This window comes from Alligator mississippiensis, chromosome 5 (genome assembly GCF_030867095.1).
Source record: "Alligator mississippiensis isolate rAllMis1 chromosome 5, rAllMis1, whole genome shotgun sequence".
NCBI lineage: Eukaryota > Metazoa > Chordata > Crocodylia > Alligatoridae > Alligator > Alligator mississippiensis.
Genome location: NC_081828.1, coordinates 80,615,907 through 80,642,139, shown reverse-complemented (window position 1 = coordinate 80,642,139; position 26,233 = coordinate 80,615,907). Strand labels below are relative to the sequence as shown.

At 50.0% G+C, this 26,233-nt stretch overlaps 1 protein-coding gene and 1 pseudogene across 5 annotated transcripts; both read right to left on the bottom strand.

Moving 5' to 3' along the window:
- Positions 1–644: 644 nt before the first annotated feature.
- Positions 645–15,248, bottom strand: ROPN1L (rhophilin associated tail protein 1 like). 5 transcript variants are annotated; one of them, XM_059728545.1, is made up of 6 exons: positions 15,179–15,248; positions 13,298–13,465; positions 10,488–10,611; positions 10,186–10,347; positions 6,972–7,147; positions 645–830 (listed from the first exon to the last, which is right to left on the bottom strand). In XM_059728545.1, exons 2-6 carry the CDS (start codon positions 13,426–13,428, stop codon positions 770–772), a joined length of 654 nt encoding a protein of 217 aa, XP_059584528.1. In that variant the 5' UTR covers positions 13,429–13,465; positions 15,179–15,248; the 3' UTR covers positions 645–769. The 5 variants fall into 5 exon arrangements, with proteins under 5 accessions (XP_059584528.1, XP_059584525.1, XP_019340909.2 ...); XM_059728542.1 differs by lacking the exon at positions 15,179–15,248 and adding an exon at positions 14,943–15,064 and having other exon boundaries at positions 13,298–13,456; XM_019485364.2 differs by lacking the exon at positions 15,179–15,248 and adding an exon at positions 14,943–15,063.
- A 9,306-nt stretch (positions 15,249–24,554) lies between these two features.
- Positions 24,555–24,628, bottom strand: LOC132251096 (small nucleolar RNA U3; annotated as a pseudogene).
- Positions 24,629–26,233: the final 1,605 nt, after the last annotated feature.

The window sequence follows — 26,233 nt, the reverse complement described above, 5'->3', positions numbered from 1 at the left end:
CTTGCTGTCATTCCAATACATGCTTTTAAAAGAGCTTCCTGACTATCTTTGCTTTTTTTCCACTAGAAATGTTGAGCTTTGTTAGTGAAAGGGATCCCTTCCAACTCATCATCCCTTTTTCTTCCCTTATCTCTTTACTATTTCTAACTTCCATGTGAGGAAGCTAGCACAAGAGAAAAATGGGGGGAAAAAAAAAAATCGATAGCAGGTACAAATAGCTAAAAAACAGAATTTTCTAGCCACAAGACATGTTGGTAGCAAAAGGAAAAGAGGTGACATCTCCCCAGCAGCAGTGAACCCTCATCTGCTCTGCACTACTACCACTGTTCTGTCCTTCTCACCATTGGAGGCACCCCACTGCTTTTGCTACACAAAAAGAACCGATGTTCCCTCAAGGGGTGAGGGAAAACCTAGAGGTTCTTTAAATATAGATTTTTTGAATAATAATTCTTTATCAATTATTACCACGTCTCTGTGAGAAACAAATCTATTTGAAAAAAATTGTAATCATAAATTCCCATTCTCTTTTAGAAGTTTCTTCTTAAAGAAATCAGTCATAGCTAAGATTAAAGGTCAGTAACTCCCAAATCATATTTCTTATTGCATTTTCAAAAAAAAAAAAAAAAATCACACTGAACATAATATACTTGTAAGGCAAAGTCTGTATTTTCAGGTTTGTGTTAATATAAGGTATCACTTTACTATAGCTCTTCTCTGCATTGGTGCATTGGTGCTATTTCTTCTCTGGTAAATTCTTGTAATCTTTTGCTTATAACTTCTTTGTTGGAGTGAAAAAATCTGCCAGTCCAACCAGACCTTCTTTATGCGCCCTAAATTACAAGAAAACAAATATCCTTTCATTATAATGTTTTTAATTGCACATGTAGGTAGTCTTTTTGAAGGTACATTTAGCTGCTTATCCTGCCCTAACATAAATTTGCTTCTGAAGACTTTTTCCTTGAACATTTTTACCTTTATAGCACAATTCAATTTTCCTTCACAGGCAATACAGCTGGACCTTGTTGCACATTTTAAAAACAGTTTTCTGGTGTCAATTACTTTCATCAACCAAGTCTTAAATAATCGAAAATATAAAATTTAAGACTTGTAACCAAATAAGTTGTCATATCTCTTGGATAGGAGTGGCAAACGTACACTAGGCCCTGGGACAGATCCAGACCATGGGGGCTCCTCCCAGGCCAGATCTGTGGTGCTGGCAGTAGCTGTAGTGGGTCTGAGTCTGCAGTCAGTGGCATCACTGACTGCAGTGGCATCACTGACTGCAGACTTAGACCCACTACAGCTGCTGTCAGTACCACAGATCTGGCCTGGGAGGAGCTCCCATAGTCTGGATCTGGCCCAGGGGGATTGGGTTGCAGCGCAGTCCAGAGGTAGACAGCAGCGAGGCAAGCAAAGGCTATATCTGTATGGCCCTCACTTGCCCTGTGCTGCTGATGGCCACATCTATCAAGGTCCAGGGTACCGAATTTTGCAGCAGGCGATGCCCCACTATCCAAGCACCTGAAATTCACGTAGCCCACCAGATTACCGGCAGGTGGCTCAGCTGGTTCTATGGGTCAGGTCTGGCCTGTGGGCCATTTATTTCACACCCTTGTCTTAGACCTTTTAACTTCAAGTGCTGCAAAAGTCTTGCACAGTTCCATGCAACAGGACTACTCACTTACTTAAGCAAGAGGATAACTGTAAACACCTTAAGGAATCAGAACCTAATTCACTTACGGTTTTTAAGGCAGGGAAAATAAAACCAAACAATATAGAACCTTCTAAAAAAAGGGTAAAGGCAGTATTACATTTCAGAAGTGAAACCAGTTTCAGAAAGCCACAGTGGCCTAACACTTTATATCTGTTATAGAGTAGGTGATATCCAGTATTCACTGAAGTACGACTGGCATCACCAGTGAAGGAGACTCCACAATTATCATTTTGCAGGGAGAAAATTAGAAAGGCCAAGGCACAATTAGTGGTGCAGCAGGCAAGGAACATAAAAACAGTAAAAATGGCTTCTGCAACTATATCGAAAGAGAAAGATCAGAGAAACCATAGGTCCCATACTGAATGTGGAAAGCAATCTAATTACAGATGATGCAGAGAACTCTGAAGTATTTAATCTTTTTTTTTTACTTCGGTCATCACAAATATGGGCAGCTACTAGCTGACAAGTGCAGTTGGCAGCAAACATAAGGAAGGAGACAAAACAGCCACCTACCATAATGACAGAAAAAGGTTAGGGTTTACTTAGAGAAGCTAGAAGTTTTCAAGTTGGCAGGTATGGCTGGGATGCACCCAAGGACGCTAAAGGGATTGGCTGAAATAATTTCAAGTCACTGGCTATCCTCTTTGAGAACTTGTGGAGGCTAGGTGAGGTCCCAGATTACTAGGAAAGGACAAATATAGTGCCCATTGTTAAGAAAAGGAAGGAGGAGGATCTGGGGAACTACAGACTGGTCAGTCTGGCTTCGATAACTGGAAAGATCATGGAGCAGGTTCTCAAGAATTCCCTTGTGAAGCACCCAGAGAACAAAGTGATCAGGAACATCCACCAAGAGAAAGTCATGCCTGACCAACCTGATTTCCTTCTATGATTAGGTCACAGGCTCTGGGAATAGGGGGAGAGCAGTGGATGTGATCTACCGTGACTTTAGTAAGGCCTTTGACATTGTTTTGAAAAACATTCTCATTAACAAGCTAAGGAAAAACAGACTAAAGTACCATAAGGTGGATAAAGAATCGGTAGGATCATACTGGATTATACTCAACGAGTAATCCTCAATGGGTCAATGTCTAGTTGGAAGGAGGTCTGTTCTAGATCCAGTATTAATTATCTTCATTAATGATTTGGTCAATGGAATCAATTTTCAGACAACACCAAGTTGGGGGGAATTGCAGATACTCCAGAGAGTAGGGCTAGGATCCAGAATGACTTGAATGGACTGGAGAAATGGTCTGCAATCAATCAGATGAGATTCAGCAAGGTCAAGTGCAAAGTCCTGCACTTGGGATTGAGTAACTGCATCCACAAATACAGACTGGGAAATGACTAACTAAGCTGCAGTACTTCGTAGAAGGACCTGGGGGTGACAATAGACCATGAGCTGAATATGAGCCAACAGTGCGGACATGTTGCAGAAAAAGCCAACAGCATACTGGGTTGTATTAACAGAATTGTCACTTAAAAGATCAGAGGTGATTTTTCCACTCTATTCAGCCCTGGGTGAGGCTTTACCTGGAGCAGTGGGTGCAGTTTTCAGCCGCACACTTCAAAAAGGATGTGGATAGTTTGGATAGAGTCCAGCATAGAACAACAAAAATGATTAGGGGCCTGGGAGGCAAGACTTATGAGGATAAGTTGAAAGAACTAGGGTTATTTAGTCTGGAGAAGAGAAGACTGAAGGGAGATTTGACAACAGTTTTCAAATACTGAACGGCAATTACAAAGAGGATGGAGATGGGCTTTTCTATGTGGCTGTAGGGAATAGGACTAAGAGTAATGGCCTCAAGCTGCAGCATGGAAAATTTAGGGTGGTGGTTAGGAGAAACTTTCTGACTAGTATTGGAATAGGCTACCTTGAAAAACTGTGGAATATCCATCCTTGAAGTTTTAAAGAACAGGTTAGACAGACTCTTGGCTGGAATGGTTGAGTCAGGGATGATCCTGTCTTGAGCAGGAGGCTGGTCTAGATGACCTTGTGAAGTCCCTTCCAGCCCCTACTTTCCTATGATCCAAGGCCTTTAATACTAAAACTTAAGACAATCTCCCAAAAGTCTATTATCTTATTTTTTGATAAACATAGCTAGGGAGGGTAAATGAAGTTCAAGATTTTAAACTAATTATGACAGACAGGCTCTTTTAGGACTCAGAGCTATGCCAGTAGCATATAAGGAAAAAATATTTTAAGAATTGATGATCTGGCATTTTAAAGGAATGAAAAAACAGGGAAAGAATAACGTAATTCTCCCCATACTCTCCCCAGTCCTGGTCCTGATGGGGATGAGGCAGTTCAAGATAAGAAGACCCATTCTCAGGACATACACTGTAACAGGGGGCCTTCCCAAGACCAGTTTGATGTTGGCCTGCCCACCTGTTCTCGGGCTAACCGCTCGCCTTTCTCACCCACCACGCCTTGATGATAACTGATTATGATGTTACTCAGGTGGGAGGCTGCCCATTTTGAACCCTGATGTTATGGGGAATATCCACAGCTCTGCCCGCTACACTACAGCCCAAGCCTCCCAGATGGCATCCCAGGCAGCTAGACTCAACTATGCCCTTCACTCCCTTAGCTGTGGTCCCCTCTCTGTATTCTTGAACTCAGATCTAGAAAAATCTCCCAAATGCATTACTGACAGAAGCAAGAGAAACACCAGCCCACCAACTGCCAGTGCTAACCTAGTATAGAGACACTTGGAGGGTCTGGGTGTGTTTAAATCAACGGAACCAGATAAGCTCCATCCAAGGGTACTGAAAGAATTAGCCAGTGTCATAGCAGAGCTACTGGCATGACTGTTTGAGCACTTGTGGTGCTCAGGTGAGGTCCCTGTGGACTGGAAAAGGACCAATGTGGTTTCTATTTTCAAGAAGGAGAAGATCCAAGTAACTATAGACTAGTTAGCCTCACCTCTATCCTTGGGAAAACCCTTGGAAAAATTATCAAGGATCATATTTGTAGGAGTCCAGCAAGTAAAATAATGCCAAAGGGCAACCAATATGGGTTCATAGCAGGTAGATCCTGCCTGAATAACCTTGCTTCTTTCTATGACCAGGTCATTAACAGCTTAGATGCAGGTGTCAAGGTAGATGTCATCTACTTGGACTTTAAGAAGGCCTTTGACACAGCATCCCATCCTATTCTTAAAAACTAATTGAAGAGCTGTTCCACAGATGATTACACAATCATGTGGGTGGCAAATTGGCTTAAGGGTCATATCCAGAGAGTGGTGGTGGACGGGTCAGTATTGACCTCGAAACATGTGGGCAGTGGGGTCCTCCAAGGCTCGGTCCTTGGGCTGGTGCTGTTCAATATCCTCATCAGCGACATGGAAAGCACTCTGTTCAAGTTCACAGATGACACCAAACTATGGGGCAAAGCAAACAAACTGATGGGAAGAAACCAAATCCAGCCAGACCTGAACAGGTTCGAGAAGTAGGCAGAGAACAATAGGATGCAGTTCAACAAGGACAAGTGCAAGGTGCTGCACCTAGGGAGAGGGAATCACCAGCACACCTACAGGCTGGGGGATGACTTTCTTAGCAGCACACTGGAAGAAAGAGATCTCAGAGTCGTTGTCAACTCAAAGATAAATATGAGCTGTCAGTGTGATGAAGCAATTAGCAGATCTAACCGCACTTTGTCATGGCTTAGTAGGCGCGTCATGAACAGGTCCAGGGAGGTGAAGCTCCCTCTCTACGTGGCACTGGTCAGGCCACAGCTAGAGTACTATGTCCAATTCTAGATGCTATTCCGGAAGGACGTGGACAACCTTGAGAGGGTCCAAAGGAGGGCCCCACTCATATGATTAGAGGCCTGCAGGGAAGGCCTTATGAGGAAAGGCTGTGGGACCTGGACCTTTTTAGCCTCCTCAAGAGAAGGCTGAGGAGGGGGGAGATCTTGTGGCAGTACATAAATTCAGCATGGGGGAGGGCAGCAGGGAATAGGAGATGCAGGTTTACTAGAGCACCCCTTGGAATAACCAGAAACAATGGCCAGAAGCTGATGGAGAGTAAGTTTTGGTTGGACATCAGGAAGAACTTCTTCATGGTTAGGGCTACCAGAATCTGGAACGAGCTTCCAAAGGAGGTGATGCTCTCCCCTACCTTGGGGGTCTTCAAGAGGAGACTGAACAAGCACCTGGCTGGGGTCACATGACACTAGCACTTTTTCCTGCCACTGGCAGGGGGTCAGACTCAACGATCCTAATATAAAGATTAATTCATTAAAATATACCCAGATGACATACGTGTCCCTTAAACAACATTAGTGAGACACAGGGCGTTCACAGGAAAAAAGCCTCGGCCAACATTAGAAAGAATTAGAGAGATCGATAAATGCTTTTTTAGAGCAGCAGAAACAGCAACTTAAGACTAAAACATGCTCACTCCTATACCAGTCTGATTTTGGACAAATAATGTTGGGAGATGATGTTACCATTCTTGCCTTTTACGTTTACTGAAAGCAAACAAACACTGAACACCACTCCTGAGAAAGGACACTTTTTGCCTGTGGCTCTGAATCATGACTGCTGCCAAAAGAAACTGAAGGATTGAAGGATCCAACAATATCGCTAGTTTTGGCCTGATCTCAAATGCTGGATGTGCAAAAACAACCCACCTTCAGGACAATCTAACTTCTGCCAAAATCATGGATACCAGATGCAAGCTAGCTTTGGCAAAAATAATGCATTGGTTGGTCACACTAACAAATAATCTCTGATAAAACCTGCTAAATTCAGCACAGCTGGTCACAAGTATGCTCCACTTCTGTAATCTTGTAAGGGAAACCTGACTGAAAACAATCAGTTATTTTCATAACAAGTCTCAAAGAAGACATGATGGACAGCTGCTACTGGTAAGCAGGCCTTACATGGGGATGTCCTGTAGAACACGATGCCTTCCCAACTCAAGTTCAACATCTGCTAAATCACACCAGCAAGTGTAAAATATCAGTGATGTGCTGATGCTTCAAAGCTGTATACACCATTCCTATCTGGAACAGACACCATCAGCCACCTAACCCTAAATTCTCAAATAAACAAACACGTTTGATACTGAAACTAATAGAAAAGAGCTTTACACATTTTTTTTAATCTTGACATCAGATTTCATTATTCTCACTGATAACAAGTACTATGTAAAAGTGAATGGAAGAAAGAGATTAGTAAATTAAGTTTGTAAAGCCATTATGTACCCACATATTGTCCATATTATGTGGACCAATAACCGAATTGATACTTACACACTTCCTTTAATAGAGCTGAGGAAAGCGTCAACTTCGCTGTCTGGTATCTCTCCATCTATACTAGCCAGGTATGTGTAAAGAAATGAAAACGTATCAAATGGAACGCGAGCAGGTCCACCTTCGAGATCAGTTGTTAGAATTTCACAGGCATGCTTCAGAGAACTCAGCAAGGACTAGCAGGATTCCAACCAAGAAGGAGAGAGAGAGAAACAACACCAGGAATTATGAGAATCCTTTGTTCACTATTCTGTAATACAGCATAACCAGTTGCTGGTTCCTGAAATATAGCATGAATGGAAATAATGTTTCATCTACACTTTATTTACTGCTGTGACCTCTTCTAATTTGATTTCAGACTACAAAATGGTCTAAGTGCCTAAGCCCTGTCTATACCATTATGTAAGGAATTTCCTCTCTTACCTGTCTTATTACCATAAAGAGATATCATATCTCATTTCAAGCTGTGAGCTATTACTATACTTACTACCTTACCACATTTTAGCTGAATAGCCAAAAACTGCTGCCAATTTGTGAAAGGGATAACACTGGATTCTGCCCTTGATGCCTGCTGGCTGAGAGAAAAGCAGTAGCTATTTTCCAACACAGCCCCTCCATGAAAAAGCCCGTTTTAGGCCATTACTCTGGAGAAATCTTTTCCCCCCTATTTTCTATCAAAAACAAAGTGCATGTCTTATCTAGGGGTGTGAGGTATGTGAGAAAATAATATTTTAAATGATCTGAATCTGATTCTAGTGAAAATGGCACCATATTGGCTAAGATAGCCAAATTTCAATATGTTTGAAAAAGTAAATGTTGTTTAGCTCAGTGTTGCTGTGACGATTGATTTTCTGTGAATGCCGACTTTTACAGCATTTTGCCAAAATAACAATCTCCAATCTTGGAAAAGGCCCTTTAAATGAATGTTGTTAAAATCTGCAAAACACTGTTCCACACAGCTCCTCCTCCTGTGGAAATCTGTTTTCACACATACCTGGTAGCCTTCACTTATACAAACTTCACTGAATCAGGCAGAAATCAGGTTGGGGAAATTAGGATCTCTTGCAGAATTTCTTTGGGTCTCCTACACTATTTTTAAATCTGTAGAGCCTTTTGGTTCTAACAACAGCTTTCTTCGTCTCTTGTAGTCAGTTCAAATGCATCAGGTATTTGTATATCCAAATTATAAAAATGACTGCAGACAAAATTCCTGCCCAAAGAATCATTAACTCTAGGGTTGGCAAGCTGGTCATTTAACTGGTTCAACAGCCAATCAAATAGTTAAATGACATCTAGTATTTGATTTCAGTAAAAAAAAATTGTCAAGTATTCCATGAAGTCAAAAATGCTCTTCTGTAGGTGATGGGCTATCTTTTTTTATCATGTTGTGTAATCTGTTAGCAAAGGCAGAAGTGAGGGCTCCTTGACCCTCAGTCCTGCAGGAGTCCAGATATACACACACACGCTCCATTTACAAGCAGGCACCTCTTGCCTTGCTCACTTGTCCTGAGATCTTCTAACCTCCTTTCCCTTCTCCCCATTATGCTATGTGGGGCTGCAGAAGCTACTCTGTGCAGAGAGAAGAACCCAAACCAGCAGCATGGAAAAAAAAACTGCTTCCCCTCCTGCCCCCTGCTATGACTGCAGGTATCTCCAAATACAAACACCAAGAAGTGGTTGTCTATTACCCACATCTAACTTGACTTAAAAAAATGACTTTGTCTTTTCTAGCTGCTTTGTGTATTTTATTCCTGCTTTTTTTTGGTAACTGTTCGAGCTGACCTGGGTGTTTGGGGATAAAATCAAGGAAAAGAACTATTCTATCTTGAATATCTTTCACATTTACACTTAACTAACATTGATAGTGACACAAAGTCATTACAATTGTTTAGAATTTAAATGCCATTGTTTCCTAATAACAGTTAACAAACTTTCTGTAATTAGCATAAGCATCCAACCTACTGGTAGGTTAAGATGTTATGTCTTACATTGTGTCAGGATTTTAATAGGATGGTTTGGATAGGGATGATCCTGCCTCAGGCAGAGGGTTGAACTAGATGACCTAAGGAGGTTACGAATGCTGCACACTTCTGGTTTTCTACCATGAAAGCTGCAATTCTCCCAGCAGACACATAACACCTGCATGTAGCCTAAGTGAAAGGTACACTAAGTATGTAATAAAAAACACTGAAGACAAGTTTTTGCAAGCTAGATAACAGTAAGCCCATGTATCAGTTCATCATTATCTATGACTACAATTTACTCTGCAATGACTACAAGAAATTAATATGCTAGCTATTTTATTATGCTGTCAGGTGTAAGGGAATATAAACTAAGATTCTTAGTATGCGTTGCCAGAATGAAATCAGCCACTCAATACCTTAAAGAATAGGTGGAGTAGAACAGGTTGTTTAGCTCAGAAGGCCCTGTAATGCTTTTCTTTTTTTAAACCGTAAAGGGAGAAGATCAGAGACAAGATGTCAACATTCTTTCCTAGTAATACAGAAGTGTTCAGTTAAGCACTGATTGCTTTGGGAGAGAAGAGGATTTCTTTCAGGTAGGCCAGGTATCACACCTATGGTTTTACTGATTTAAAAAGAACCCCAGCTATATTTTCTTGTTAGTAATGATGTATTTTATTACTAATTTTATATTAAAAAAAATCTATAATAAAATAATGGTCATGTGAGAAGTAATTTAATAGCTGTAGTATATATGTAAGATTATAAAGTACTTGGAAGATGCCAAATTATCGATGACATTAAAATATTACAGAATTAGAACAAGTCAATGTGATTTTATTTAAAAAATTAAAAGTCAAATAGAATAATAACACTTATAGTTGGACTACCATAACAATAAGTAGTTAATCTGAAACCAGGTAGACCCCTGGCTTGATACTAGTGCTCTAACCCCTGAGTTATGAAGGCAGGACACAGTGGCACCTTAGAGACTAACAAGAAGTAACAGCATCCACTTCCCCCTCCTGTTGCTTGGTTGCACTCCCCAGAGTCCAGGCCAACTTGGAGCAAACAAAGCAGCACAAATATGCGGCATCACTCTTCTAGCCCAAAAACAGTTATTAGAGCAGCACAATAATATTAACCTCTACATTCTGTTTGCTAAAATTATTCCATGGCCTTTGAACATTTAATTATGCCAGGGCCCATAAGCATTTGATTTTATATGGAAGATTTCAGCATGCCTAACATACCCCACCAAGCGCACTGCACCCAAGTGCTAGAATTTTCATCCATTCCACCTCGTCACCAAAGCTGTCCAGTTGCAGAAGGGCTCTAAGCTGCTCCACTGGCAAGCAGAGATGTTTCCATTTTTTCTCTAGTTCTTTCATGCTCACGTGGCCCTTTGGAGAAAGCTTTAAAAAACAAAGCACAACACCACCATTGAAACTCTGGACAAACAACATGGAAGCATAATTATAACACCCCACATCTATGGAAAATACTAATGACATCCCTCAACAATATAGTTCATTTGAAAAGGGTTCGTTTGTACCTGCTTGTGCAAAACTTTAAGGAGCCCTGGTGTCAGTCCAGTGTCCGTTTTCTGAGTTGCTACTGGCATTTCAACCCTGTCCTTAACAGGAAGGGGCTCTCCTTTCAACAGAGCTGAGAAATACCTAGATTAACAGGAATATCAAAGTATTTGAATGGTTATAAACAATTAAAATGACATAAGACAAGCTTTTAATAATATATTAATGACTAGCTTCTCACAAAAGTGTAAAACTGGCTTCAGGTAGCTCTTGGTCAGGTTTTAGAGTGCATTTATTATACTGCCGTAAATTATTAGAGTACATTAATTGTGCATGCAATGTTCTGTGTCACTCGGAGGGGTTGGAGAATGATCTGTGAATATTATTTGTGTGCTGGCAACACAATGTGTAAGCTTTCCTCATGCATCTCTGACAATATGACTTAAGCTTGATTCACATAATTGTGCGGGCCGGGAGCGGTCCGGGCCCTTTTCGTGCTGCACGCGGGCTGTGGCCAGCAGCCCGGGCATGCTGGGTCGGAGAGGGCGGGTGACAAGCTAGAATTAGGCACAGACGCGTAATGGTAGATTTGAAGATTGTTTACTTACACCGGAGATGGTCGCGGTGCAGGCTGAAAACTTGCTTGAGTTGCGGTTACAAACAAAAATGACACGAACAATCACATGGAGTTTGCTAGGCTCCACGTAGACAGAGCTCCGGATGCCCTGGACAAGCGCGCCACCGAAATGGAAACTCGTAGATACGTCTTATACATTTTTTCGTTCGAAGACGGGAGGAGGTGGACGGTGGATTAGGCCGCCAGACTCCTCTGAGTCTCACGCAGGTTTTCTATTGCCCTGCCGTGTACCCAGAGTCCCCACGAGATCGATGTGGAGTCCTCCTCGGCCTGGGCGGAAACCCCTCAAGCCTCTTATACGGCTAGCAGGCCAATCGCTAGCCGCCACGTGGGAATAATTTAGAACTAGCCAATAGCGGGGAACAAATTTGCATATGGGTGGCAGGAACTCCGTTGCACCGTGCATTTCTGTTGCAACTTGAGAAATGCACACCGCAAATAGAGCTGCAAATTGGCGGGAACTTTTCCCTTACACGCGGGTTCTCTATGCAGCAAAACTCCACCGTGCAATGAAGCTGTAATTCAACGGGGATAATTCTAGTGCCGAAGCACACACAAAATCATACCTTTGGGTTATGACAATAATCATCTACAAGCCAGTTGTCTTAAGAGTTTACTCCGCTGGGGACTTTAAATCTCTGATTTCCCATGCTCAGCAGCCCAGCAAGAACTGCCCGGAATCGGGTTTAAAGACCCCAGTGAGGGAAGCCATTCAAGCTTCCCCTATTTCTCCTCCAGCCAGAGCCAGTGCCAGGGCCAACAATTAATTGATTGTCAGCAATGGGGCTGTTCCAGACCCTGGTGCAGTCCCCAGGACCAACAGTCAGCTAATTGTCAGACCTGGCCATTACTTAAAGTTATGGTACCATTTAAACAAACCAAAAAATATTCTGTTATATGTGGAACATTTTTATGGCTCATCTCTATTTTCTGGGGCCTTCTGGGTGCACATTAATCATAACATAAATGTAACGTATAAAAAGGAGGCCTAAGAGCACATCACAATATACAGGCTTATGTGCCACAAAGTAATTAGCAGCCGGTCAATTTAATTAGGACAATACATGATGCAGCAATGCTTTTGTGCACCTATTCATATATGTCATATTGAATGAAATAGTTTGAATGTTTGTAAAGGTTGCCCATTAGCCAGTTTCAGGAAGAAGATAAGATTTATCTCCTTATCTAGTTCTTTGTTTTGGGGACTACGTGCAAAAGGTCCTGACTTTGCTTAAAGTCTTAATTTAAATTTCATCTTTTAGAAATCTTTTACAAAGAGAGCAAATATCCCGAATTCCAAGAGATCAAACCCTGAGGCCTTTTGACCAGGTTGGTAAGAAAAGGGCATTTGCAGTGATATGGAAGTTTCCCAAAGGTAATTTAAAATGCTCAACAAAGGTAAAAGAATCTGTTGAGTAAGATCCGAGCCCAAATTTGGGAGCAGTGATATATTGAGTAGGAGGAGCCCACTGACGGCAGCTCGCTCAACAAAAACCATAACTTACTGTCCCAATTTGGAGGTGACTATACTTGTAGAACAACGAAGGAAAAATCACAAGTATAGCCCGGGTCAGACTGATCACCTGAACCACCCTCTCCATGAACACGAATCTCTTAGTTCACGCTGAAGCCGCAGAGCACCTGAAAGGGACTGAAGGAAGGGGACTTAGTTCTATCACTGCTGAGGCCAGCCTATTGAATTGTATTGCTGAGCCCATTTCATTGAACTGTACTACTGAGGCCAACCCATTAAATCGTACTACTGAGGAATGAAACCATATTTTGGTATTTGGCTTCTTGGAATTCTAGGATTGTAAATATATTATGAAAATAATAGTATTGATTCAAATTTAACTTTTAGTTGTAATTGCAGTTGTTTTTACACTAATTCTTATAGTATTGTTTGGGAAGGAAGTGCATTCGGAGCATTGTTTCTGATATATGTAATTATTGTGTTTTTAATGTTTGTGGTGTTTCTTAAAGCTAAGCAGCGTTATATACGTAGCAAAGAGTTTTAAAATAAAATTGTGTTGTATAAATTAAGTGTGTAATCATTGTGAAATCGTGCAATCAGTTAATTACTCCCCCAGCCAGTGCATCAAAACGAATCAGTAAATTGTGTGGGATTTTCTCTATTCCATAACCCACTAGAGACAATATAGTACCACATGAAAATGATAGTTTTATACTTACCCAGCTGACCACTGCAGAACATCACATGGTTGTGTCCTTATAGCAGCTTTAGTAAATTGTTTCAAAATATCTGGGAGCTCAGGTGGGATTTTAATCTGCTGGGCACAAAACATGGTCTCTGGGAGAGGCATGATTCTTGTCAGGTCCAGTAACAAGACCCTGAAAAAACTGAAAATGTGATAATTTCTAGATAGATGGTTCTATACTGTAGAACTGCTAGATTTTAAGTGTTTTCGCTCATCTCAATTGTACTTTTAAAAAATCCATTTTTTAACTGTGAGGCCCTGTTGCAGAACAGAAAGTAAGTGTTAATGAATCTTAATGATTTTGCTTTACTGCTGGGGGGAATGGAGAGAGGAGGAGAGGTGAAAGATGCAGAAAACAAGATTTTTGGGCCAGCACCAGTTTGGTCAGAATAAAATCAGATAAAGATGAATCTAGAATTGCTGGCAGCTCCTGTTATCAGGAACAGCCTCTCTGTCTTCCTAATTCCCGGCTGTAATTATCCTTCTGCCCCCACTGTTTATGCTGTAGGAATTTCTTTTTTAAACTTTTCTTTATTACAGAATGTAATAATAGTTACAAATCTGGAAAACTTTTAGTATATGAGTTTTGTGTAAGTTAACATGAAATCAACTACTAAATTCAATAACAGGCAATCTTGAACTGCAAAGCTACATGAATCATGATGAAAATAGATGGATTACGCCACAAAGTTTTGCTTTATTTCTTATTACAAAACAAAAGACCATGTTTGGTTCAACAATGATGTGAGTTGAAGTGAAATCTTTCTAGACTCGCACCACAGTTCAGAAATGAGAGGTGCAGGTCAGGTAGCAGAAGCACTCAGTATTTCTGTTTATACATCCAAGAATATTAATTCCCCTGTTAGCCACAAAGGGCCACCTAACACCATAAGTATGTATTTGCAGATATCTGTCTAGCTGATGCATGCGACAACCTATAGAAATTGAGATGTCGCTCAATCAGTGCAAGGATGCTGAGGCTTTTACATTAAAAATCTCTTCATTTTGTAAGTGAGGAATTATATTAAATAAATATAAGCCAACTACCACAAATCTCTACCTACACAATCATCAAATCAACCCTGTGTTGGAGATTATCCCCAACCTCCCCTGTAACAAGAGTCAAGCTGGTTGGAGCCTAGCACACTAATCTCATCTGGAAGAGCTAGATCTTCTCTTGCAATGCCTTGATCCAGAAGTTGGCAGGAAACTCCTGAAATGCAGACTGTTGGCTGCTTGGGACCCCCACGCTAGGCACACCGCGGGGCTGGGCCTGGGGGCAGCGGGTCGGGTCGGGTCGGGAGTGAGGGGCACTGGCTCAGGACGGGCCACCCGTGTTTCCAAACGGGTCCTGGCACAGATAAGGGTGAGGAGCACCGCGCCAGGGACCCGCACGCGGCCCTATGTGGCACTCCTCCATCTTTTTTGTCCCAGCCCCACCCGCAGACATCCAGCGCCCCTCGCTCCCACCCCGCCCTCTTACGTCACGGGCCACGTGGGCAGGGCGGGGCTTTCGCTTCTCGCTTCGACAAGGCGCCGCGGCCCCGCATCTGCCCGAAGGCGTCGCCCGCGGGGAGGGAAGGGGAAGGGGTGGGCTGGGGCTGAGGGGAGTCTCTCACCTCCGCGAGCTGAGCTCGGGGCCGGCTGCTGCGAGGCAGCGCGCCACGTCCCTCCCCGCCCCCTCAGTTACCGCGGCAACGCGTGTTCCGCCGTCTCCAGGCAACACCTCCCTTCCCCGCGCCTGTCGCATGCGCAGTAGTAAGAGGCAGGAGAATCAGCTGTGCTTGCACCATGCGCAGTGTCTGCGGGAGCCCAAGGAGATACCGGGGAGGGGAGTCTCAGGTGCGTTTCTCACCGCCGTGTAGAGGTGGGGTGCCAGCCCTGCAGGCTCCAGGAAATACATGCAAGGCTCCAGGAGACTGCTGAGAAACAAATGATAGGGCATTCATTAAACTAAACATAAGGTGTTGAATACAGTTTTACATTTTAAAACCCCGCCGGACCACTGTATAGAGTACTGCACATTTGCCTTCCTGCTGTGAAGCCCACCTGCCATAACCTGTAACGGGACACACTGGTGCAGTGCAGCACGGGTACATCGGCGATCCAGAAACCTGGACTAGATGGAGAGTTAGTAGCCCTAGTGGGAAACCCAGTTTCTTGCTTATACTATGCAACCCAATTACTCACCAACTCCTTTTGGGTGCCAAATGGATGCAAGAAAATACAGTATGTTAAAGACTAAATTTACTTCATTTTACTAAGTATGAAACTATGTACAAAAGGATGCAGTGGGCCAACACATTGTGTTGGTGGGGGCCAATGCACACCCACACAGGACCTCTGGAAACAAATGCCAAGGAGAACCAGCTGGAGGGGCAGACGAGCAGCCCCTCTGCTGCAGTCAGAGGCAAGGAGCCAGGCTGCTCCAATTCAGTTTAGTTAGGCAAGGTTAAGAGATTAGTTGAGAATTAGTTGAAAAAGCAAGAAGGGTGGTTGTTTATCCCCCCCTCTTCTGATCTATAAACAACCCAGCTTGAGGATGTACTTAATACTGAAGGACACAGTGAACTGAACTGTTCCAGGTTCCAACTACAGTTAATACTTCCTTAAATACATCCATCAGTTTTTGATTTTTTTAAATGTATGCTTTTATTGTATCTAATGTCATTTAAGCAGTAATTTAAAAGTGTGCGTATTTGATTAAATTCTAATTTGCATCTATATGCAGGAAGAAAAAGTATAAATAGTATAAAGATGTTTGAATTTTCACTTGATTATAAAAGTGTGAATAAAACTTATTTTTAAACTGCACTGGTGCCTAAAATAAGTGTGTAGCTATAGCAAAAATAAAGGATTAAATAATACCAATCAATGAAAACCAGTTTCTCTTAGGAAAATAACTGAAAGAGTACAAGACTAAAACAATATTAAAATAGATTAGTTAAAAGCAAGGTTTCCTGCTTTGTGATTTAAATGATCTCAATCAACCCACAATGAACCATCCTAATTTCAACCTTCAGCCAAGGTTCAACTTGGTAGGGTAGGGGGGTCATCTCATTTAACTCATTCCTCATTTTGTATGGATTGTAGTTTGTCAGGGAAAGGGATATGGGAATACCTAGGCACGCAAAAGTGCTTGCAAGCAGGGATCTACTGACTTTGGGGCAGCTGCCCCCCCCATTTCACAGGAACAACACAGTGCCCAGCAGCCATTTCACAGATGCACTGTGACCCCCTCTACACCTCCAGCTGGCCAAGGCACTCCTCTGGGAGCCAACTTTTTTTCAGTATCCCCTCCCCTCCTGCCCAGGGATTTTGTAGGCATTGCCCTATTTCACAGGCAATGCCAGATTTCGTGAAATCACAATTTCAGTAGGTCTCTACCTATGGGGAAGGCCACTGACAGACTTTCTATTAAAGCCACAATGCCTCCAGGGCAGTAGGCGTGATCAGATCCAAATTGCACCCTATTGCTGGGATCCCCCTGCATCAACAAGTAGCAAGCTTGGTGCCCAGCGTGCCAGTGGCTCAGAGCCTCCTCAGGTGACTGGTGTTCCCATGCCTGGGTGTGCCGCCAGCCAGCTGACTAGTGATTCCAGCCATGGAAGTGCCTGGATACCTTGCATCTCTCTCAACAAATAAATGGGAACCAGGGTGGGCAAGAGTGGGTATAGAAGGTTAAGACCCTAAAACTCATGAGACTGTCAGGCAAAAATCAAGGTAGAGGGATCTAAATAGTGACAGCAAGTAAAGATACAAAACTACCCCCCCCCCCCCCAGGATACAACCATGTAAGAGAAAACTGTTACGTCATACAAAGAGCAGCTGAGCTCGTTATGTATTTTAGTTGCACAGTCATGTTACCACTTAAATTGTTTTTTAAAATTTAACATATTCCTTATGCTTTTGAAACAAAATGTTTGTGGTCACACAAGTCCAAACATTTGCATAGACTGACAAAATGCATGTTGTTTCAAGTATATAGTCATCTCACTGAAGATTATGGTAATGAAAGTCCACTTCAATCCCCAAATCACTGAAGAGGGTCATTTAATTTTATTCTAGGATACAGCGCACACACCCTTACATTTTCACTGTTCTGCTCAGTTTTAGACATACTTATTATGTTTGAAAAAAGCCACTGTACCCAGGCTCCTGGGCTTGCAAGACCAAACTTTCAGTCTTGTTTTCAGTTCCTAAGCCCTTCCACTTTCTCCCCATCATGAAGTCCCCTTGGTACACTTAAGATGTAGGAACGTTCTTACGTTTAACTTGGCAACCTTTTCATTAAAGCGAAAGAAAGAAAGAAAGAAAGAAAGAAAGAAAGAAAGAAAGAAAGAAAGAAAGAAAGAAAGAAAGACTTTTTGACTTTTAAGAGACCTTTATTCCCCGGAGGGTGATGACTCGGAGCCAGTCAAAAGCATGTACAAGGATGCCCGAAGCTCTGGGCCTCGTGGACAAGGCCTGGGCTCATGGCCTGCAAGGCCTGCCCGTACACTCTAGACAAAAAAAAAACCAACCAACACAACGAAACATAAGGACTATTTACAGTATTTACAGTTCTGCCAGCAGGGACACCCATGGAGGCCTCCGGGGTCGACCCGCACGAGCAAAAGTCCAGGGCCTCGGCCCGCTCGACGCGTCTCTGCGGCTTGAGCAGCCGGTGGCATCACAGAGCGAGGATCAGGCGTCCCGCCTCGACCCGGCACAGCACCCCCTCGAGGGCCCAGCGCTCCTCAAAGGCGGGCACCGTCCGCCGGAGGACAGCGTGCTCAAACTCGAGCGAGAGGCGGGCCCGCACCAGCAGGCGGAAGAGCTGCAGGGCGTCGACCATCCCGGTGCCGCTGAGCTGGTTTCGCCGGCTCTTCAGGGTGGCCATCTTGGCCTGGCCCAGCAGGAAGTTGGCCAGGCTGACCGTGGCCCGCTCGGCCGCCCGGTACGGAAAGGAGTGGACGTAGGCGTCTTCGGAGAGGTCACGGCCCAGTACCCGAAGCAGTGCGCCCAGGGCGGCAAAGAGAGGCTGCAGCCGGGGGCAGTCGAGGAAGGCGTGGAAAATGTCCTCGTCCAGCACCCCCGGGCAGAAGGGGCAGGCCGCCGAGGCCGCTGGGTCCAAGTGACGCATAAAGGAGCCGGTGGCCAGGATGCCGTGCACGAGCCGCCACTGCAGGTCGCCGGTCTTCTTGGCGATGGGCGCTTTATACAGCGTGCGCCACGCCGGGGTCCCGGGCCGCGCCAGGCGCCGCCGCCACGCGGTGTCCGGGCGGCCGGCCAGCACCTGGGCGTGCCGGGTGCGCACCACCCACATGTAGAGGCCCTTGCGGGGCAGGGTGCCAAAAGGGCAGCCCGTATTGCTGCTGGGGGGCACCGGGAGCCTGAGCAGCGTGTTGGGCCGCTCGGCCAGCTCGCCGGGTACCGCTGGGATGACGGGTAGCGGTGGGAAGGCGTCCTCTGCAGCGTCTGCGGCGGGGAGGGGCCGGCGAGTCTGGAGATGGGCTTCCAGGGCGGTCGCTGCCTCCGTCGGGAGGGCGGCCCTAACGGCCCGCAGAAGCCGCCCCGCGGTGCGGACGGAGCGCATCGCCAGCCGGGCAGCCAGGGCCTCGGGTGACAGCCAGTCCGACCGAGCGGGGTCCAGGAGGTGCTCCAGGCGGGTGGAGCGCGCCTCGACGAGAGCTGCCGTGAGGCTGGCGGAGGCCAGGCTCGGCACGACACGGTGCAGGGCCGGGTTGTGGACCAAGGGCTCTCGAAGGAGCTGCGGGAACCGCAGGTGCCTGGCCTGGGGACAGAGATGGAAGGCCGCCCGCCAGGCCCGCACCACGCTGCGGTAGAACGGGGGAAGGACCGCCCCGTTCAGGAAGGTGAGGTCCAGTTGAAACAGCTCCCGGTCAAAGCCGAGGCCCCCCACTCGCCGCAGGAATCGGCACGCCAGCTGTCGCCACGGGAGGTGGCCTTCGGTGTACAGGAGCCGCTGGAGGGCCTGCAGCCGATAGGCGGCCACCCTGCTGGCCAGATCGATCAGGCCCTGGCCCCCCTCGCCGGTGGGCAGGTAGAGGGCAGCTCGTGGGAGCCAGTGGCGTCCGTCCCACAGGAAATCCACCAGGAGCCGCTGCAGTCGCTCCAGTAGCTCCGGCGGAGGGTCCAGCACCGCGCAGCGGTGCCACAGGGTGGCCGCCGCCAGGTTATTGATGACGAGGACGCGCCCCCGGTAGGAAAGGCTGGGCAGGCGCCAGCGCCACCGCTGCAGGCGGGCCTCCACTCCCTCCTCGAGGCCGTCCCAGTTGCGCGCCATGAAGGTCGTCGGCCCCAGGAACACGCCCAAGACCTTGAGGCCCTCGCGGCGCCAGGCGAGGCCCCCCGGCAAGTCCGGCGGAGGCCTGCCAGTCCATGCGCCAAGCAGCAGAGTGTCACTCTTGCCCCAGTTGATGCGGGCGGAGGAGGCGCGCTCGTAGGCCCGCTGGCAATCTGCCAGAGCCCGCACGTCTTCCCGGGTGGCGAGGAAGACGGTGACGTCGTCCGCGTAGGCCGACAGCCGGAGACGAGGGCCAGCGGACGGGCCCGTGGCCGATGGCAGGGCCACCCCACTCAGGCGGCGGCGCAGCGCGTGTAACAGCGGCTCGATGGCCAGGGCGTAGAGCATGCCCGACAGCGGACAGCCCTGGCGAATGCCCCTGCGCGCGGGGAACGGAGCGCAAAGCACCCCGTTCACCTTGAGCAGGCTGGAAATGTCCCGGTACAAGACCCGGAGGGCCCCGGTGAAGAGGGGCCCAAAGCCAAAGGCCTCCAGCGTGCGGAAGAGGTAGGCGTGGCCCACGCGGTCAAAGGCCTTCTCCTGGTCGAGAGAGAGGAGGCCGACGTCGAGGCCAAAGAGCTCGCTAGCCGTGAGCAGGTCCCGCAGCAGGAACAGGTTGTCTTGTATGGTCCTGCCCGGCACGCAGTAGCTCTGCTCAGGCCCGGTGAGAGAGGCCATGACCGCGCGGAGGCGGGTGGCCAGCGCTTTGGCCAGAATCTTGTAGTCCGCGCACAGCAGGGAGACCGGCCGCCAGTTCTTCATGTAGCCCAGGTCTCCCTTCTTGGGCAGCAGGGTCAGCACCGCTCGGCGGCAGCTGATCGGCAAGACCTTGTCGGCGAGGCTCTCCTGGAAAACGCGCAGGAGGCTGGGGCCGAGGAGAGGCCAGAAGGTCTTGTAGAACTCGGCAGGCAGCCCGTCGAGGCCCGGGGCTTTGCCGGAGGCGAGGCCGGCCGTGGCGGCCGCCAGCTCTTCCAGGGACAAGTCCCGCTCCAGCTCGCCGGCCTCCAGGGCATCGAGACGCGGTAGGCCCTCGTGGAGTTCCCGCGTGGCCTCGGGGCACGACGGCTCGGCCGCGAACAGGTCGCGATAGAAGGCGACGGCACGTTCGCGGACTTCGCCCGGCTCTGTAATGACCCGGCCCTCAGGAGTCTTGAGATGGTCCAAGGCTTTGCTCGCTGCCCGCCGCCGCTCCAGGTCGAAAAAGAAGCGGGTCGGGGCGTCGGTTTCCACCAGCTCCTGGCAGCGGGCGCGAATCCTCGCGCCGCGGGCCGCGCTCTCCGCCAAGTCGCGCAGGCATTTTCTGCGGAGCCGGAGGCTCTCGCTCAGTGCCGCGTCGCTGCCGGCGGCCAGCAGAGCAGCCTCGAGCTCCGCCACGTCCTCCTCCAACTCCCGGATACGGCGGCGCGTCTCGTTCGCGGCCAGCTGGGTGTACTGCTGGCAGAAGGCTCGGGTCTGGACCTTGCCCACGTCCCACCACAGCTTCCAGGAGGAGTGGCTCGGTCTCGCAGCCTCCCACCTCCGCCAAAAGTGGGCAAAGCAGTCCCGGAAATAAGAGTCCTGGAGCAGACTAACGTTCAAACACCAATACGGTGCCCGTGCACAGGCTCTCCCCGGCAGGCTCAGTTCGCTGAAGGCCAGGCCATGATCTGATAGACCCGAGGGAGCGATGCGGCTGCTGCGCAGGAGTGGCAGGTGGTGCCTGGTGATATAAAGGCGGTCGAGGCGAGCCATGGTGAGACCGCCGGCACTCGTCTTGGCCCAGGTGTACTGGCGCGCATCGGGATGCAGGGCTCGCCAGACGTCCACGAGGTCTGCCCCCTCCAGGGCAGCTTGCAGCTTGCGAGCGGAGGGCAGGTGGGGCTCAGGCCCTGTGCGGTCGAGGCGCGGGGCAGTGGTGCAATTGAAATCGCCCCCGAGGAGGAGCAGGTCATCATCCTCGCTAGCGTCGCGCAGGAGGGCAGCCAAGCTCTCGAAGAAAGCGACCCTCTCCTGGCCATCGGAGGGCGCGTAGATGTTGAGCAGCAGACGGTGTTGCGCGAGGGTGACGCGGACGGTCAGCAGGCGGCCGGGGACGACCTCCCGCGGCACCGCCGCGTCAAGCTGCAGCTGCGGCGATAAGAGTGTCGCGACCCCCGCGCGGAGGTTGGTGCCGTGGCTCAGGAACACCTGTCCTCGCCAGGCAGCCCGCCAGGCCGCCTGGTTGAACCTGTCAGAGTGGGTCTCTTGTAGGAAGGCGATGGCCAGCCTCTTCTGCCGCAGGAGCTCCAGGACGGCCTCGCGCTTCACCGCGTCCCGACAGCCGTTGACGTTGAAGGTGCCAATGGTTGTGGCTGCCATGGGGGTGGGTGTGGGAGAGGAGGAGCAAAGCAGAGTGCGGGTGGAAGAGCGAGCACCCAAGAGCAGAGCAAGGCAATACAGACAGGTCAGGGAAGGCCTACCGTGCCCTACTCTAGTCGAGGGACCCGCCCAGGCCCCACTCCACTCTCACCCTCTGGGCAAGCTTGTCCAGACGGTAGGCCATCTGACGTGTGCCCCGATCTTGCTTCATGAGCTTGACTGCCGCCCTGGCAGCCTTGACAAACACTTTGGGGTCCGCACACCACTGGGTGATGTGCCCCGCTACATTTTTCTGCCCCTTGGTTAGCTTCAGCAAGGACAGGAGTCCCCCATAGTCAGGAGAGACCCAGGGGGGCTCCGCCAGCTTGGGGTGGATGTTGCCCACGGAAGAGCGGCGAGGCCGCACCCCCGGCGGGAGCTCGCCCGCAACTGCAGCGTCGACCCCCTCGATGTCCAAGCACATCAGCCGCCTCTCGTCGTCCGAGTCGAGGACCGGCTCCGTGAGGACATTCCCTGTCTTCTTGGGGGGGGAGGGGCCATCCCGCTCACGACGTCTCTTGCGAGACTCCGAGAGCTGGATCTCCATCTCGCTAACGTCCCCATCTGCTCCGGTAGGCTGGGGCGTGACCAAAGGGGCAGCGGGCTCTCCCGCCACCCCCGGGGCCAGGCCACCGGAAGAGAGACATTCGCCACTATCCCTGCTGCCGCCTGACTCCGGAGGCTGGGGGACAGGCGAGGGGAGGGGGACCCCTGAAGGCCCCTCCCCCCCACCCGCTAAGTCTGCCTCGTCGGTGGCTACATCCGACGGGGCGGGTGGTGTGGCGGCCGGAACGGGGTCCGGCTCTGTAGTGGGGGGGTCCTCGGCACTGGCCGAGGAGGGGTCTGTCAGGGATGGGGTGTCCTGAGAGGCCCCCCTCATCTCCCTCTCTTTTTCGGGTGGTAGGGAGCATGCCCGAGCCCCATCATCCGATGAGGCTCCAGCACCGCAGTCCCTGGCCACCCCAGCCACTTCGGCCGGGGCAGGCAGGGGGCAAGGGGAGGCGTCCGCCTCTCCACCCGGTGGGGCTGCCGCACAGAGGGCAGGGGGCGCCACAGACAGGGGAGGGGGCGGCGGGGCCATGGTAACAGCACCAGCCCCTCGGCTGGACGATGGCTTCCCGCTGGAGACCCCGGTCCCCTGAGATGGAACGGAGGGGGAAGGAGGTCGGGAGGAAGAGCTCCCAGCCTCCCTGGGCCTGCCGCATGCCCCAGAGGTCGACGCGCCGTCTGTCGGCGCTGCCGCAGGCGGCGATGGTCCGGCCGCCTTGCTCCGAGGGCACTGTGCGGCCAGGTGGGAGGAGCCCCCGCACTTGAAGCACGTGGTCTCTCCCACAGACAGATAGATAATAAACCGCCGCCCCTCGAGCGTGAGGCTCAGGGAGCGAGGCAGCGACTGGGGGCCCTCCTTGAGGAGCATGAAGACCTGCCTCCGAAAGGACAGGACGTGCTTGCCCTGAGGGTTCTTGTTTCCCATCGGCAGGCGGCGAAAAGGACTCGCAGGAACCCCATAGGCCTCGAGTCCCCTGGCCAGCTCCCGATTGGAAACGTGCGGTGGGACGTTGGAAATCACCACCCTCACTGCCTGAGTCTCTAGGGGCGTGACGGGGTAGTGGATGCCCGCAATGTCCAGGCCCTCCGCACACACACTGTCAACCAAGGCGGGCTTGCTCAAATAGATCATCGGGACCGTGTTCACGCGCCCCGCGTAGCGGATGGTACGCCATCCCAGGAGGGCGGCCAGAGCCTCCACGCAAGCCTCGAGCCCCACATGGAGAGGGGCATGAACCCTCAGGCCATGAGACAGTGGGAGGTCCTGAGAGACATCCTCATGCCAGCTGCCAGGCGTAGGAGCCGCCATTCCTCGCCAGGACAGGGTTAAACTGCGAAGCGCAGCAAAAAAAAAAAAAAAAAAAAAAAAAAAGCCTCAGGCTGGCCCGGGGACTGGGACTGGGAGGGGGCTGAAAACGCCCCAAAATCGGCCTGAGGGGGAGCAGAGCAACCCCGCAGGGGCTCAGGGCAAGCCCCAAGGCAAGGGGAGATGGCAGGGACCAAGGGAAGGGGCCCTGGGGGAGGGAGGCAGCAGAAATCAAAGGGAGAACTCAGGCGGGGGTGGGGGAGGGGCAGAGGCAAACGAGGCTGCCAGAGCCCAGGGGAAAAAGGCTCAGAAAGTGGGGGGAAGGGGCAGGGAGGGGGTCCCCAGGGACAGGGTGGGGAGAGGCAAGGGTTTTTTTGGGGGGGGGGACAGGAAAAGGGGGGCAGGGAGTGCGAGGCAACGAGCTGAAAGCACCTGAGCTGGAGGAGCTTAGAAGGGCTTCAGCTGTCGGCGGCCATCTTGAAAGAAAGAAAGAAAGAACGCTTCACGAATTAAAGAAAGAATTTGCGTGTCAAGACTTTTTGACTTTTAAGAGACCTTTATTCCCCGAAGGGTGATGACTCGGAGCCAGTAAAAAGCATGTACAAGGATGCCCGAAGCTCTGGGCCTCATGGACAAGGCCTGGGCTCATGGCCTGCAAGGCCTGCCCGTACACGCTAGACAAAAAAAAAACAACCAACACAATAAACATAAGGAATTTGCGTGTCAAGAAAAGACACACTTCTCTAGTCACCAACTATAGAAATGATCCCTGAAAGTATAGTCAAAGAAAGAAAGACTTTTTTTTTTTTTTTTGACTTTTAAGAGGCGTTTATTCCAGGGAGGGTGACAAATCGGGGCCCAGTAGAGTATGTACAGGTTGGCCCGAACACCTGGGCCTCACGGACATGGTCCTGGGCTCATGGCCTGCAAGGCCTGCCCGTACACTCTAGACTAAAAACCATAGCGAGCCAAAGGTCTATTGACATATTTAAATTTCCGCAAGCGGGGACACCCATGGGGAGCCTCAGGGCTCGACCCGCGTGAGGCAAAGTCCAAGGCCTCGGCCCGCTGGACGTGTGTCCGCAGCTTGAGCAGCCGGGGGTGTTACAGGGCGAGGAGCAGGCACCACGCCTCAACTCTGCAGAGCGCCCCCTCGAGGGCCCAGCGTTCCTCAAAGGTGGGCACCGTCCGCCGCAGGACCGCGTGCTCAAACTCGAGCGAGAGGCGGGACCGCACCAGCAGGCGGAAGAGCTGCAGGGCGTCGACCATCCCAGTCCCGGCGAGCCGGTTTCGCCGGCTCTTCAGGGTGGCCATCTTGGCCTGGCCCAGCAGGAAGTTGGCCAGGCTGACCACGGCCCTCTCCGCTGCCCGGTAGGGGAAGGAGTGGACGTAGACGTCCTCGGAGAAGTTCCGGCCCAGCGCCCGAAGCAGCGCGCCCAGGGTGGCAAAGAGCGGCTGCAGCCGGGGGCAGTCGAGGAACGCGTGGAAAATGTCCTCGTCCGGCACCCCCGGGCAGAAGGGGCAGGCCGCCGAGTCCAGGTGGTGAACAAAGGTGCCGGTGGCCAGGATGCCGTGCACGAGCCGCCACTGCAGGTCGCCGGTCTTCTTGGCGGTGGGCGCCTTATACAGCGTGCGCCGCGCCGGGGTCCCGGGCCGTGCCAGGCGCCGCCGCCGCCACGCGGTGTCAGGGCGGCCGGCCAGCACCTGGGCGTGCCGGGTGCGCACCACCCACATGTAGAGGCCCTTGCGGGGCAGGGTGCCAAAAGGGCAGCCCGTATTGCTGCTAGGGGGCACCGGGAGCCTGAGCAGCGTGTCGGGCCGCTCGGCCAGCTCGCCGGGTACTGCTGGGATGACGGGCAGCGGTGGGAAGGCATTGTGCACGGCAGCCGCGGCGGGGAGGGTCTGGCGAGCCTGGAGATGGACTTCCAGGGCGGTTGCTGCTTCCGCTGGGAGGGCGCCCCTGACAGTCCGCAGAAGCCGGCCCGCAGTGTGGACGGAGCGCAGCGCCAGCCGGGCAGCCAGGGCTTCGGGGGACAGCCACGCCGACCGAGCAGGGTCCAGGAGGTGCTCCAGGCAGGTGGTGCGCGCCTCGATGAGGGCTGCTGTGAGGCTGGCGGAGGCCAGGCTCGGCGCAACACGCTGCAGGGCCGGGTTGTAGACCAGGGGCTCCCGAAGCAGGTGTGGGAACCGCAGGGAAAGAAAGAAAGAAAACTTATTTCCCCATTTGTTTCAGCATTGAGATGCATTTCCTGTGCCCTGTGCCCAAATCTATGTGATAAGATTATCAAGATGCTACTGCCCATTTGACTATAATTTTATTTACTTTTTAAAAAAATGATTACCACCAAAGCATTGTGGGAGCCCTTGTTAAGGATCCAGATGCTAGCTAC